We start from the raw sequence: 15,193 nt of genomic DNA on the forward strand, positions 1-15,193 counted from the left end.
CAAAGACACTCATCTATATAAAGTAGATAGCCAAACCAGAACTGAAACGAGAATCAGTAGAGGTAATGGTATATAAGAGTATATCGTCAATCTGAAAAGGGAGGTAGGAGAAGAGATCTCTACGACCGATAACAGAGAACCTATGAAATAGATCCCCGATAGGATGACCATAGCATTCAATAGGCAATACTCCCTTCACATCACTCTGTCATTCACTGCACTCTGAGAGGAAAACCGGGCTTCAGCATGCTGCAAAGCGCATATCAACATAGAAATCTAGCACAAACTTACTTCACCACCTCCATAGGAGGCAAAGTTTGTAAAACAGAATTGTGGGTGTGGTGGGGGGTGTATTTATAGGCATTTTGAGGTTTGGGAAACTTTGCCCCTCCTGGTAGGAATGTATATCCCATACGTCACTAGCTCATGGACTCTTGCCAATTACATGAAAGAAACAGCTGTTTTTGCAAATTGAAGCTTTGTAAATGGGCTGAGCTTGCAAGGAGAGCAGACCGTATCACTCTCTATATGCACAATGGCATCCTATCTCTGTATGTATACATAAAGCATAATACTTGGAGAGAGTAATTGCTAAATTTAAATTGTATTACCTCTCTCTCCCATCTCCACAAGGAGTCTTATTTCTTCTCCTACCTCTTGTTTACATAGCATTTATGTAGCTTTTGCTGCAGTATTGACACTTCCAGTATAGGTGGTGGTTTCAATACACTGTTATTTTATTAAAAGGGACAGTCAGCACCAGAATTTTTTTTGTTTAAAAAGATAGATAATCTCTTTATTACCCACTTGTATCTAAGTCTCTGCAAACTGCCTCTTATTTCAGTTCTTTTGACAGACTTGCATTTTAGCTAATCAGTGCTGACTCATAAATAACTCCATGGGCGTGAGCACAATGCTATCTATATTACACACACAAACTATCGCCCTCTAGTGGTAAAAAAACTGTCAAAATGCATTCAGATAAGAGGCGACCTTCAAAGTCTAAGAAATTAGCATATGAGCCTACCTAGGTTTAGCTTTCAACTAAGAATACCAAAAGAACAAAGCAAAATTGGTGATAAAAGTAAATTGGAGAGTTGTTTAAAATGACATGCCCTGCCTGAATCATGAAGTTTATTTTGGACTTTACTGTCCCTTTAATGTATTGAGGAAGCTTTCATGTTTGGTCGGTGTGTTAATTTTACTACAAGGCTACAGAAAAACAGTGTTTCATGTCCCTTTAACAACTGATGGTCCTTCCCTTCACTTTTTTTTCTTTTTTTACAACTATGTTACATTGTTCTCACCAGCTGTGGATCAATCTCGGCCACGCTCCTCCCGTGCACTGCTTCTAGCAGTTCCTGGAGCTCACTGGAGCTCAGCTTTCCCAGACGCAGTTTATCGGAAGCAAGCGGCTCCAGAAGGTATAGCCTTTTCCACAAATTATCCCTGCGACAGTGACATTTTGCAAGTTGCACCATGTCAATGAGCTGTCTCTGCGCAGTGGCAACCTCTGCAGCTAGCAGAGGGAACAAGTGAGGGTTGTAGAGGGTCCCAGCCCCTATCCTGTTCTGTTCTCCTTCCCTGGCATCCTCAATATTCTCCATCTCCATCCTCCGACACTTTCCAAGTTCTGAAGCCCCTTCAAGCTCCAGAGGGTCCCTTTGTAACCTTGGTGGCTTCCTAAACCGCCTCATGTCAGCGGTGAGACGGGGAAACAGCTCCCGCTGGCTGGTCATAATGACGTAGAACCGAAGTCTGTTGGCAAACGAGAAGGTAGAAGAAGAGTTTGTTAAAAACTACAAAACTACTGATGACTACAGCTGTGGGCAACTTCTAGATCAGAGATGGAGTTAGGGAAACAGGAATCAGGTTTATAAAACAGAACCATAAAGGCTCACACCAGGAGTGCCCTTCAGATGGGGTCAGGCTGAATATTTATATCTGTTTGCCGAGCTCTAGAATATATTTATGGAAATATTTTCAATCAAAATAAAAATGTTTGAATTGCAGCATAACTCAGGTTTTATGGAAAATTAGAAAGGTACAACTTTGCCCTTGTCTTAAAGGGATACGAAACCCCAAATGCATCTTTCATGATTCAGACAGAGCATGCGATTTAAAGGGACAGTCTACACCAGAATTCTTATTGTTTAAAAAGATAGATAATCCCTTTATTACCCATTCCCTAGTTTTGCATAACCAGCACAGTTATATTAATATACATTTTACCTCTCTGATTACCTTGTATATAAGCCACTGCACACTGCCCCCTTATTTTAGTACTTTTGACAGACACGCATTTAAGCCAATCAGTGCTGGCTCCTAGGTAACTCCACGTGCATGAGCACAATGTTATCTATATGACACACATGAACTAACACCCTCTAATGGTGAAAATCTGTCAAAATGCATTGATGAAGGCGGCCTTCAAGATCTAAGAAATTTGCATATGAACCCCCTAGGTTTAGCTTTCAACTAAAATTTCAAGAATACCAAGAGAACAAAGCAAAATTGGTGATAAAAGTAAATAGGAAAATTGTTTAAAAATTACATGCCCTATGTGAATCATGAAAGTTTATTTTTTAAATTACTTTCTAATTTACTTATATTATACATTTTTCTCTATTCTCTTGGTATCTTTTGTTGAAAAGCAGGGATGTAAGATCAGGAGCGTGCATGTCTGGAGCACTATATGGTAGCAGTTTTGCAAGAATGTTATCCATTTCCAAGAGCACTAGAGGGCAGCACTATTCCTGCCATGTGGTGCTCTGGACATCTGCAGAAGTATCTCTTCAACAAAGAATATCATTGGAACAAAGCAAATTTGATAATAGAAGTAAATCTCTATCTGAATCATGAAATAAAATGTTTAGGTCTCGTGTCCCTTTAAAATAGATTTCAACCATCAGAACTTGGACAAATGTAAGATGCTTAAATACCAAGTAACTATGCAGTGCCTGTATCTAGATACTTATAAGGACAAGTAAATCATAATGAAACAACAACGTTCATGATTCAGACCACTAGTTTTCACACCTGTCCTAAGGTCTCCCTAACAGGCCACATTGTGAGGATATCTGAACTGGATCACAGGTGAATTAATCAGCTGATTAGTAACCATGGTTATTTTACTGCTCTCACACAAGGTAATCCTGAAAACCTGACCTGTTGGGGAGGTCTGAGGAGAGGTTTGAAAACCAGTGTGCTAGACCATACAATTTAAAGAAAAACATGCAAGTTCACGTCTATTAACAAATTTACATCTTTCGGGGGGTCTCCTTTGAGATTCAGATAGATCATGTAATTTTATACAACTTTCCAACCTGCCATGATCACATTTGTTTTGTTCTACTGGTATCCTTTGTTGGAGAGACATCTTCGGTAGGCTCCTATGAGCGCAGGAGGGTGTAGGTGTCTTTAGTACTCTATGGCTGCAGTGGTTACAAACATGTATAACATAGATATCAATGCTGTTGCAAACATTGCTGCCATAGAGTACTGAAGACATGTGCATATGCTACTGAGCACCTATGAGCCTACGTTTTCTCTTCAATTAAAGATACAGAGAGGCAAAGCAAATTTGATAATATAAGTAAATTGGAAAGTTGTTAAAAAATGCACTCTCTATCTAAACCAGTGTTTTTCAACCCCAGTCCTGAGGGCACACAAATGGGCCAGATTTTCATGATATCTGAACTAGAGCACAGGTGAATTAATCAGCGGATCATTAACCTGCTCGTATCCATCAGCTGATTATTTCACCTTTGCTCTAGTTCAGATATCACAAAAAGCTGGTCTATTGGTGTTTCCTGGAAACTGGACCATGAAAGTTTAATTTTGACTTTATTGTCCCTTTAAATAAAATAAAAGAAGTACAATTTTTACTTGGGTATTTATTTGGGTTTTATTTAACGTATACGCTCTATCATCTCGGTTTCATTTTTACTTCCAAGTGCCTTTAAATAGACATAATAGTACAATAGTAAAACGGTGCAGTTCATTAGAGCATATTAGCATGTCCCTTTAATCAAGCCAAATAATGCTTTTTATGATATAATAAAGCTTAATCCCTTGTGCCAATTGGACATAGGTACTATATCACACAGTACTTTTCCCAGCGTACTGTGTCGACGACAGTGGACTAATACCTACGTCCAACACTTTGATGCATGTTTTGGATCCCACTGCCAGCTCAGACAGCAGCTGGGGGCAGCTGGGGGCAGAAGCCCCCCCCCCCCCGACTGCATGCTGGCATATTGCCAGTAACAAATATGGTGGTGCAGTAGGGCGGGAGAGGAAAACATAAATTATGCTTACCTGATAATTTCATTTTCTTCTGAAGGGAAAAGTCCACAGCTGCATTCATTACTTTTGGGAATTAAGAACCTGGCCACCAGGAGGAGGCAAAGACACCCCAGCCAAAGGCTTAAATACTCCTCTCCCACTTCCCTCATCCCCCAGTCATTCTACCAAGGGAAAAAGGAACAGTAGGAGAAATATCAGGGTAAAAAAAGGTGCCAGAAGAATAAAAATTACAGCCGCCTCAAGATAGAAGCACGGGGCGGAGCTGTGGACTCTTCCCTTCAGAAGAAAATAAAATTATCAGGTAAGCATAATTTATGTTTTTCTTCATAAAAGGGATGAGTCCACAGCTGCATTCATTACTTTTGGGAAAACAATACCAAAGCTAGAGGACACTGAATAAAAAAAAACGGGTGGGTACAAAAAGTGGCCCCTTCAAAAGGCACCACAGCCTAAATTACTCAACTCGGCCCAGGTAACTGCACATTAGTTACACCAACGGGGAGCCAAACCAGACCACTGAGACCTAGAGTCCTTCAGGTCCCACCACCCCCGCGGCGTCTGCCCCACGGGACACTACTCCCAAGAATGTACCTGGCCAATATAAGACCGTATCAGCCCCCCCCCAAAAGGGAACCAGAGACCAGGAAAATCCAAAGAAACGTTTCCCAATCACCGCTAGAACAACCCATGGTTGTCCTACAAGGCAACGCCCAGGGAGACCAACTCCCAAGATCATCACGTCCCCAATTCCATACCATACCCCAAGGTACTCAAGGAAACGTATAAATCCCCCAATGCCCCATAACATATCTAGATCCGGAAGCTAGATAGACGGAGACAGCAGAAACAGTATAAATATCCCAGCAGCTAGAACAGAGCTCTCTCAGAGAACTCAAACCGCCTGAACAGGAACTCTCACAGACCAACCTCCTAAAGGAAGGCTGAGTCTATTGTCAACGCAAACCTCGAAAGGTGCGTCAAGCTTGTTAGCATCCAGAGAATTACTGAGCAAAACGCTGCAGATGGTTGCAACTGCAAACCTCCAAGGGCAGCAGCCTACCAAATAGCGCTCCAAGACGCATCCCCTCCAGGCACCAGATGGCAGTGGAAAGAGGGAGGTCATCCAAAATCCCCCCTCAAGGAGAGGCAACAGCAGAAATGGTCAACTTTGCATAGAGTAACTGAACTCCAAACTTCCATCCAGGATAACGGTTCTTGACCAAAGGCTTCAAAGAACCAAAGACAAGAGTCCCAGGCCACAGGAAGAGGAACAATGAGGAACAACTTCCCCTCTCAGACCGCTGTTACAAAAGCTTGCTCCTGAGAGTCAGGAAACATTTTGTTCAGGTAAGAGACCCCCTACACGTAGTCGAGGGGAAAAAGGGCACACTTCCCAAGGGAAGATTTCCCCTAATACCTCAATATCCCTAAATTGGATACACGTAGGAGAAGCCCCCACGGGAGCCACCTACAGCCTCCTGCAACAGGAACGAGAAAACCTGACACTACATCACAGTTCCCCTCCAGGAACCTGAACGCAGGTGCAAGGCAGGACCAGAATCCCCCTACTCTGGAGAGAAGGGAAGAAAGCAACAGAAAAAAAAACTACCATAGAGGCGAGACTCCTCAGTCAATTTGCCAACCTAAGTAAAAAGCATCTGGCGTCTATAGGAACATCATAAGTGCACCAGAAAACAGGTAGGACCCCATCAGGAGGACCAAGTCTAAACCCGTCAATAAGACCTCTCTCACAGTGTCCCAGTCCCTGCTAAGGGAGCCCGCAGGACCACAAACTTCATGCGTGAACCATCCACACCCATCCATGGAGAGACATGGGTCAGGGTCCTTGACAATGACCGATCACAAGATCCAATCTTTGAAAGAAGCCTAAGCTGCCTCCAAGGAGGAGCGCACCTTTAAAGTCCGTAGACCCGGCGGTCTAGATAGCCTCAGACCCCGGAGCCACAAAGGACTCCTGCTCCGGCTGAGATCAGCACCCAGTGCAAATGATCGCAAGAAATCTCATAAGCAAGCGACAACACGTGATACACATACTGGCAGGGTAACATCAATACCCGAAAGCAATGTAAAACCCAAGGCCCGGCTCGCCATCTTAGAGAAGTAACGTAAGGAACCGCCCCCGAAACCCCAAGCGGAGTATCGAGGAAAAAAGGACAACCGCCTGACCCTCGAAGGGCGGCCATCCACACCCAACCTCGATACTGCTACTGACAAGCCAAGCTAGCGTAAAATCAAGGTCAATAGGGAAGAACCAGGAATCGATCCTAGTCTCTCAGATTCCAGGTAGATAGAAAATCTACTATGCCACAGGCAGTGGCGCAATACACCTGCACGTCAAGACCGTAGTCCGACCAAGGGCCCAGAAGAATTGACGACAGTCAGAGAGCTTGAAGAAGCTATTAATCAAAAAAAAATTACCTTAAGCAGGCAAAGGCTGGAGCCGTAGCTCCCACAGAAGGCAGGGAACCCCTGCACACCACCTCTTCAGAGTAACAGAACTCAAACAAAGGAGACAAACACGCCCGCATACTCGACCAGATGATCCCCCCAAAAGTGGGAAGGATGATACTCTGCCACCGCAAGAAGAGCGCAATAGGCTAAGAGTCAGCATCCGGAAGGACCTCGAATGAACCCAAATGTAATCACCCGGCACAACAGACCAAACAGGTCACACACATCTCCCAACTTCCCCTTAAAGGGAAAAACGGTTCTAAGTCCCCAGGGAGCTGAAGAACCTAAAAGGCGTCTGTCTGCAAGAGCAGATACATAGCCTAGGCGAGTAGCCTTAACTGACCAACCTTAGATTGGTATGCCCAACCCTCCGTCCGGAGAAGTTGTATATAAACCTCAGGCCTCAACTTCAATCGGATCCGAGCCCGGAGTCCATAAAATAGGCCAAGAGGCATTCTCAGCACCTGAAGGTGACATGAACCCTGGTAAAAGCAGCAAAAGCGCACGACCAGTACCAGCCTGGTATAAGGACACTTTGGAACTGTTCAAGGTCCAAGAAAATTTGTCACGAAGGAGCGATAAATTAACTAGAAAACGAAAATTCTAATGTTTAACAAGTGCGCAACTCCCGAGGCAGTGCCCACGAGACCACTAGTCGCAAGTATCGGTTCCAGTAAAAGAACATTTATACAAATGAAAACTAACAGATCTGAGCTTTAGAGAAATCAAATTAAACACATCCACCCGGATCACAAATAAAATGAAAAAGGCAGCACCCAACGGGTGAACACCCAAGGTGAATGAGAACGACAACCGTACCAGCCATAGAGGACTCATTCACCCAAGCTCAGAAATGGAACCGAAAACATAAAGAAAACAAAATTGAAGACGGTAAGGAAATTTTCTTCATCCCCTAATGTCCTATCCATTTTGCCATCCAGCTTCTAAGGCCTCGGATCCCTCTGCCCACTAGGACTAGGATCCTCTAACAATGCCAAAACATGTCTTAAAAGAACCCGCAGGCGAGCCAGCCTATAGCGGAAGGCAAAATCATCCCTCGCTGGATCTACTGGAGACCTCATCTCCGAGATTGGGACCCCTGAAGCCTCAGGGGCCAACGTTTCCCCAGAAGGTCAAACCGAATTGGGTGACGCCACGCTCGATGAACCTAGGTTAACGGAGCATGGACAATATCGAAGAAAAACTTCACTTGGGAGATATAAATGAGACAGCGCCATAGAAATGGCCATGCGGAACCGTGCTGTAACCTCCGGCGGAAACAAGCCACTCTCCGGAGAAGGAGAGAAGGCCATAGGGACATCTGCGTGCGTACCCGGGTAAAGTTATTGGGCACGCGCCTCACGGGTCATGGAAACCTGGGAGGCGGGTGGCTCAACGTACCCTAAACTCCCAGATTCAGGAGAAGAGAGTACTCTAGAATGGCACCCGGAACATAACTGATGGGCATTAATTACCGGGCCATTTCATATTCATCGCAGGACACATCCTCCGTGTCGGAGGCATCCGTGTCGCGTATATCAGAATCCTCCATAATCTTGGGATTACAAAAAAAAACAAATTAACTGGCACACCTTGACACCCCCAATGGCTGGGGCACTCACCACCTCCTGTGAACCAGACAACCCATGAGCTAGACTCTCTCGGTCGCACACAGTCAGTATACGGAAGTGAAAAACAAACAACAGAAACCGCACCCTTCCCGAGGTGTACCATGCCAGTCACAAAAAGGGCGCGCAATTCTAAGAGCGTCATGAAAGAAGGCCGTTATGTCCCTATAGGCCGTGAGCCTAAGTGAAGCTACACATTGCAGATAAAACCATATAACAAACATGATTAAATTCCCCCCTGTTTAATAACCCCCTCAGGAGATATTAACCCAAGAGATATTATTAAGAGAAAAGGAGTCCCACTGGGACCCTATCTTGTTTCGTTAACAGTACATCCACATATCGAAAAAAAATAAAATGATCTTACCGGAATCTACGCCATGGAACTGGAACACGGCCCTTCAAGTGTGACAGATAGTAGCCTCGCTTCTGATATGGACTTGAATGAAGAAAGGTAGACAGCGAAACTCGTCAATGCTGATCACCAAGGAGCTGCTAATATGAGTCGGGATGGATTCGCAGAAGAACTCCCACCGTATCTCCGGACTCTAACTTTCACCTATGCTCTCACTGAGAGGCTGACAGGATTACTTAAAACTCCAGTCCCACAGCGAAGAGTACTACCCTCCATAAGAGACTATCTCAAACTTCTGACACTTCTCTGCCAACCTCCTGTGATGAGAGGCAAAGAATAACTGGGAGATGAGGGAAGTGGGAGGAGTATTTAAACCTTTGGCTGGGGTGACTTTGCCTCCTCCTGGTGACCAGGTTCTTAATTCCCAAAATTAATGAATGCAGCTGTGAACTCTTCCCTTTAAAGAAGAACAGAATGCTATTTCTGATGTATCAGGGAGGTGGGAGGGTGAGGAGGGATCCCTACACTACAAAAAAACTAACTAACTGCAGACTACCTGCCAGTACCTAAGAAGGAGGAAGATGATGGTGACCAGTGGGAGGGTAATCACTACACTACAATACATTTTACCCTTAACATCTTATTAATGCCTTCACTGCCAGGAATTTCAGGTGTGGTATTTAGCATTCATCTAATAACCACAAATAAATGACAAAGCCATGCATGTCTGCCATTTTAGAGCAAAGGGGATCATAGAGAAACTTTTACTACCATTTGACTTATGACTGCAGTAGTTAATAGTTTTAGTTTGAAACTCAAAGTTCGTGAAAGTTAACTTTTTTTTAAATTTATTTTTTATATGATGGCAAAAATGGTTGCATGAAATATACCAAAATTATCTTTGATCAATACCTTGGGTTGTCTAGTTTAAAAATATATATATGTAGTTTTGGGGGGGGGGGGGTCAATTTTGAGAATTTTGTCAGCTCTACTATACTAAACGAGAGTTACCCCATTACATCATTTTAGGCATAGCTGCAGATTAATACCTTCAAATAATAAATAAAAAAATTACATTTTTTTACAGTTAGAAAACTACAGGTTTTTGTGGAATGTGATAATCTTTTTATATATTTTTTCTTCCTTTTTTTGTGGTAATTTTACATTAACCTAATTTTGAGAATTAAGTTGAAACTGTCATTCATTGAAAGCACTTTTTAGTCCACTTTTTAGTCCACGATTCCATTCAATTACTGTTGGGAATTCAACTCCTGGCCACCAGGAGGAGCTAAAGACACCCCAGCAAAGCTTTAAGTATCCTCCCACTTTCCATAATGCCCAGTCATTCTTTGCCTTCCTGAATCAAGGAGGATGTGAAGATCGTGCACTGAAGAAATATTGTACTAAATCCTTTTATGGGTAGTTTCCCTCTTAAGACAGAACTGGGGTAATACTGTGTCCATGTAATTCTCTTGAGTTAGAGTTCTGGTAGCTGTTAGCTGCTGGAGGTCGCAGAGTAGTCTCTGTTTTCTCTCCAGCAATCTATGCTAACCCCCAACCCGGCAACCAGGGGTAGTTACTCTGCTTTCCTTTCTACTCAGGTCCCTGTCAGAAGTCTGGATGAAGCTGGCAGACCTGAAAGTGCTGTGACTGCTCCACAGCAGAAGACCCTGGAGGGTAAGTCCTTTTGTAATTTCTTTCCCTTATATCGGACACGGTGGTGGGTGTCCCGATGGCCCCTAAAATCCCTCTTAGGGGGTCTGAGGAATGTATATATCCTGGGATCAGGATATGTTCGTGGCCTAAGAGCCGTTAGGAGTTTAAGGCTCCAGTTTCAACGAAACTCATAGCTCACCTTAGTGTAAATACCTTTGTGGAGGGTACCTGTAGCAACCTCTCTACTTTAATCGGCCATCTGGGAAACATATAGCTCTTTATGGGTTATCTGTTTTTTCCCTGACTGTTAAAGCTTTGACGCTCTGGTTTCTAGTGGGGTTTTCACCTTTATTCTAAATTGGAGCGGGCTGTTTGTTGCGTTAATAGAGAGTGTTTATGTCCCTCTCTCATGCAGTGTGGGTCATGTTTAGTTTTTTAGGTAATTTTAAACCCATGTTCAATCCCCTGACAAGACTAGGGATATTTGTACACACGGACGCTATTGCTGCATATAGCTAAGGCACTTTTGTACACGGCCGCATTCGCAGCATAGCACACGGCCGCTTTCACAGCATAACACACGGGCGCATTCACAGCATAACACACGCCCGCATCAACATCATAGCACTTGGCCACATTTACAACTTACAGCCTCTTATTTTCGTCTGAAGGCCCCTGAGTTTGCGCTCTCAAATCACTGAATATGTAAAAGAGGTTTTTATCGCGGCATACAGCCACTTATTGATAGACAAAACAGTACTCCTCAAGAGAGCGCCGCCACAGGTGGTTGAGGCGTTCATCTCCTTTTATCAGAGAATAAGGACAAAGCGCCTTTCTAATGAAAGGAGCTCATGGACATTTTGTTTGGCAACCTTCATTGTTTAAAACGCCATTTATCCATGGAGGTACTTTTCCCGCCACGGACTGTGACGTTTCATAGATTAGCTCCTTCATGGAGTCTATTTCAGCATGCTCAGTCATCCATATAGAATGTGTAAGGGGTGTTTAAGTTTTTCTTCCACAATACTATTTATAATGGTCTCTGTTTATTATATGTACAGTCTTATCTGTAACCTTTATATTTTGTCATTGTTATGTGCTTCTCAGATACACATTTATGAATGAATAAAGGTTGGAATGGGGGCTGAGTGTCTGCTCTAGACTTTTTTTACTTTTATATAGTAACTAGTTGGTAAGCCTGCCCAGAGGGTGGTCTATATGTTGTAAATACCAAAACATTCAAAATAGAACTACAGAAAAAAATAAACACATTATCCAAAATAAAAAAATTAAACCTAATCCCTATGAAAATAACCCCCCCCCCCAAAATAAAAAACACCCCCTAATCTAATGCTAAACTACCAACTGCCCTTAAAATGGCTTTTTGTAGGGCATTGCCCTAAGTTAAACAGTTATTTTACATTAAAAATAAACAAAGTCGAACAAGATTTTTCAGCAGATGGGTAAAGCACCTTCCTCGATGAGCATCACTGAAACCAATATGAAACTCTTAGGTAGATGGTACCTACACCCCAGTAGGTTAGCAAAAATTTATAAACAAGCAAATCCCCTTTGCTGGAGAGATTGTAAACAGGTAGGCACACTGTTCCACATCTGGTGGCAGTGCCCCATATTGCAACCCTTCTGGCAAAATGTACATAAGGAGATCCAAAAGGTTCTATCCCACAATATCCCATTTGATCCTCTAATTTTCTTATTCAATAAGCCACCAGGACTTAAATGTAAATATAAATCTACATTACTATACATTATGTTAAGCAGTGCCAAACAAATGATCCCACGACTGTGGAAGCAACAAGTGGTTCCTTCAACGATAGGCTGGAAACAGAATGTGACTACCTTAGTATCTCTAGAGAAATATCACTATCAACAAACTAACAGGTTAGACTTTTATTGTGCCATGCTCCTCTACTGGGAAACATATATCTATTCAGCAAACACCGCTTAAGTGTTATTAAAAGATGCAGTAGTGAATTTTCCCTACATTAAAACACTTGACATGAGAAATCCAGCTCTGTAAGGTTCTATAAAGCTCAGTATTGCTCTATTAGCGATATTCTCACATAGCTTCTTAAAATCTGTGACATGACTATTCCAGATAATTTGTTGACATGTTTAGTTTTGTTAATGGTTTTACTTTTACTTAATCTCCTTCTTATTTATTTTCACTCATGCTTGCTTGAGATTTTTTTTTTTTTTTTTTTTTTTTTTTTTTCTTTACCTTGTTTGTTTGTTTGTTGGATTTTGGAGGAAAATAGAAAATTGTTTCAAGCTTTATGAACAGACTTTCTCAGCAAACAAGATGAACCTTTTCATCCTGGGACTTATATCTCAGATTAATGTGCATATACGAACTGTTATTGTTTTTGTCATGAGAAAACTGTATAACTGTCTTTTTTTTATTATATATCAATAAAGCTTTAAAAAAATAAATAAATAATAAAAAAATAATAATAAACAAAGTCCCCCCTAACAGTAAAAACCCCCACCCACCAAACCGCCCAAAATAAATAAAAATAACACTAAAAAAAACCTAAGCTACCCATTGCCCTGAAAAGGGCATTTTGTATGGGCATTTAGCTCTTTAAAAGGGACATTCTATCTCAAAACTTTCTTTCATGCTTTAGAAAGAGCATGCTATTTTAAACAGTTTTCTAATTTACTTCTGTTATCTAATTTGCTTCATTCTCGTGATATACTTGGTTGAAAAGCATATCTAGATATGCTCAGTATCTGCTGATTGGTGACTGCACATAGATGCCTCTTGTTATTGGCTCACCCATGTGCATGGCTATTTCTTCAACAAGGGATATCTAAAGAATGAAGCAAATTAGATAATAGAAGTAAATTGGAATGTTGTTTAAAATTGTATTGTATCTGAATCATGAAAGAAATATTTTGGGTTTCATGACCCTTTAAGAAAGCCCCAAAAATCTCTAAGTTAAAAAAATAATAATCTAACACTAAAGCCCCAAATAGGTACTCACGGTTTCACAAGTCCGGCGGAGAAGGTCTTCTTCCAGGCGGGTCCATCATCTTTATCCACAGCAAAGGCGGCGCATAGCGGAGGTCCGGATTGGTCTTCCCAGATGTGGCGATCCTCTGCGGCAACCCTCGGCGGCGGCGTTCCTCAACAACATGGAGGCTCCTCTTCATTGGATTGTCTGTGGTGTACTGAAGAAAGAATGCAAGGTACTACAATCAATTTGGGGTACCTTGCATTCCTATTGGCTGAGTTTTTCAAAACAGATAATAGGATTAGAGCTACTAAAATCCTATTGGCTGTTCAAATCAGCTAATAAGATTTCATTGGTTCTCATCCTATTGGCTGATCTTGAAAATTTCAGCCAATAGGAATTCAAGTCACCCCAATAAATATGGGGTACCTTGAATTCTTTCTTCAGTGTGCGGTGGAAGATTGCATGAAGAGGAACCTCCACGCCTTCGCCGAGGAGCGCCACCGCCACCAAGGATTGCCACATCTGGGAAGACCGCTCCGGATCTCTGCTCCGCCTTCGCTCTGGATGAAGATGATGAACCCACCTGGAAGAAGACCTTCTCCGACGGACTTCTGAAACCGTAAGTACCTATTTAAGGCTAGTGTTAGGTTTTTTCAAAATAATTTTTATTTTATTTTATTTTTTAACTTTTTTTTGGGGGGGCTTTCTTAAAAGAGCTAAATGCCCTTTTAAGGGCAATGCCCATACAAATGCCCTTTTCAGGGCAATGGGTAGTTTCGGTTTTTTTAGTGTTAGTTTTTTTTGGGGGGGTTTACTGTTAGGGGGGACTTTGTTTATTTTGAATGTAAAAGAGCTGTTTATCTTAGGACAATGCCCTACAAAAAGCCATTTTAAGGGCTATTGGTAGTTTAGCATTAGATTAGGGGGTGTTTTTATTTGTGGGGGGGGCTTTTTTATTTTAATAGGGATTAGGTTTAATTTTTTTTATTTTGGATAATGTGTTTATTATTTTTTGTAATGTTAGCCTTTTTATTTTCTGTAATGTTAGATTAAGGTAATGTAATTGTTTTGTATTTTTTATAGTAATGTAGTTTATTTTTATTGTAATTAAAGGGTGAATTTAGGGGGTGTTAGGTTAGGGGGCTGTCATTAAATTATTTTTTTGCGTTGTGGGGGTTGGCGGTGTAGGATTAATAGGTAAAACATTTATGCTTACCTAATAAATTACTTACTCTTGTGGTGTATCCAGTCCACGGGTTCATCCTTTACTTGTGGGATATTCTCCTTCCCAACAGGAAGTGGCAAAGAGAGCACACAGCAGAGCTGTCCATATAGCTCCCCCTCTAGCTCCACCCCCAGTCATTCGACCGAAGGTTAGGAAGAAAAAGGAGAAACCATAGGGTGCAGTGGTGACTGTAGTTTAAACCAAAAATCTACCTGACTAATAGCCAGGGCGGGCCGTGGACTGGATACACCACAAGAGAAAGTAATTTATCAGGTAAGCATAAATTCTGTTTTCTCTTGTAAGGTGTATCCAGTCCACGGGTTCATCCTTTACTTGGGGATACCAATACCAAAGCTTTAGGACACGGATGAAGGGAGGGAACAAGACAGGTACCTTAAACGGAAGGCACCACTGCTTGTAAAACCTTTCTCCCAAAAATAGCCTCAGAAGAAGCAAAAGTATCGAATTTGAAAATTTGGAAAAAGTATGCAGAGAAGACCAAGTCTGTTCAACAGAAGCCTCATTTTTAAAAGCCCATGTGGAAGCCACTGCTCTAGTAGAATGAGCA

General features: G+C 42.1%; 1 protein-coding gene across 5 annotated transcripts in view; it reads right to left on the bottom strand.

Annotated features, from left to right (window-relative positions):
• Window positions 1-15,193, bottom strand: part of SZT2 (SZT2 subunit of KICSTOR complex) — a 482,374-nt gene that overhangs the window by 75,096 nt on the left and 392,085 nt on the right. For all 5 annotated transcript variants that reach the window (XM_053693604.1, XM_053693601.1, XM_053693602.1 and 2 more), the window contains one exon: window positions 1,308-1,758. In XM_053693604.1, coding sequence (XP_053549579.1) covers window positions 1,308-1,758 — 451 coding nt within the window. The remainder of the gene's footprint in view (window positions 1-1,307; window positions 1,759-15,193) is intronic.

Source organism: Bombina bombina, chromosome 10, assembly GCF_027579735.1.
Source record: "Bombina bombina isolate aBomBom1 chromosome 10, aBomBom1.pri, whole genome shotgun sequence".
NCBI classification, from domain to species: domain Eukaryota; kingdom Metazoa; phylum Chordata; class Amphibia; order Anura; family Bombinatoridae; genus Bombina; species Bombina bombina.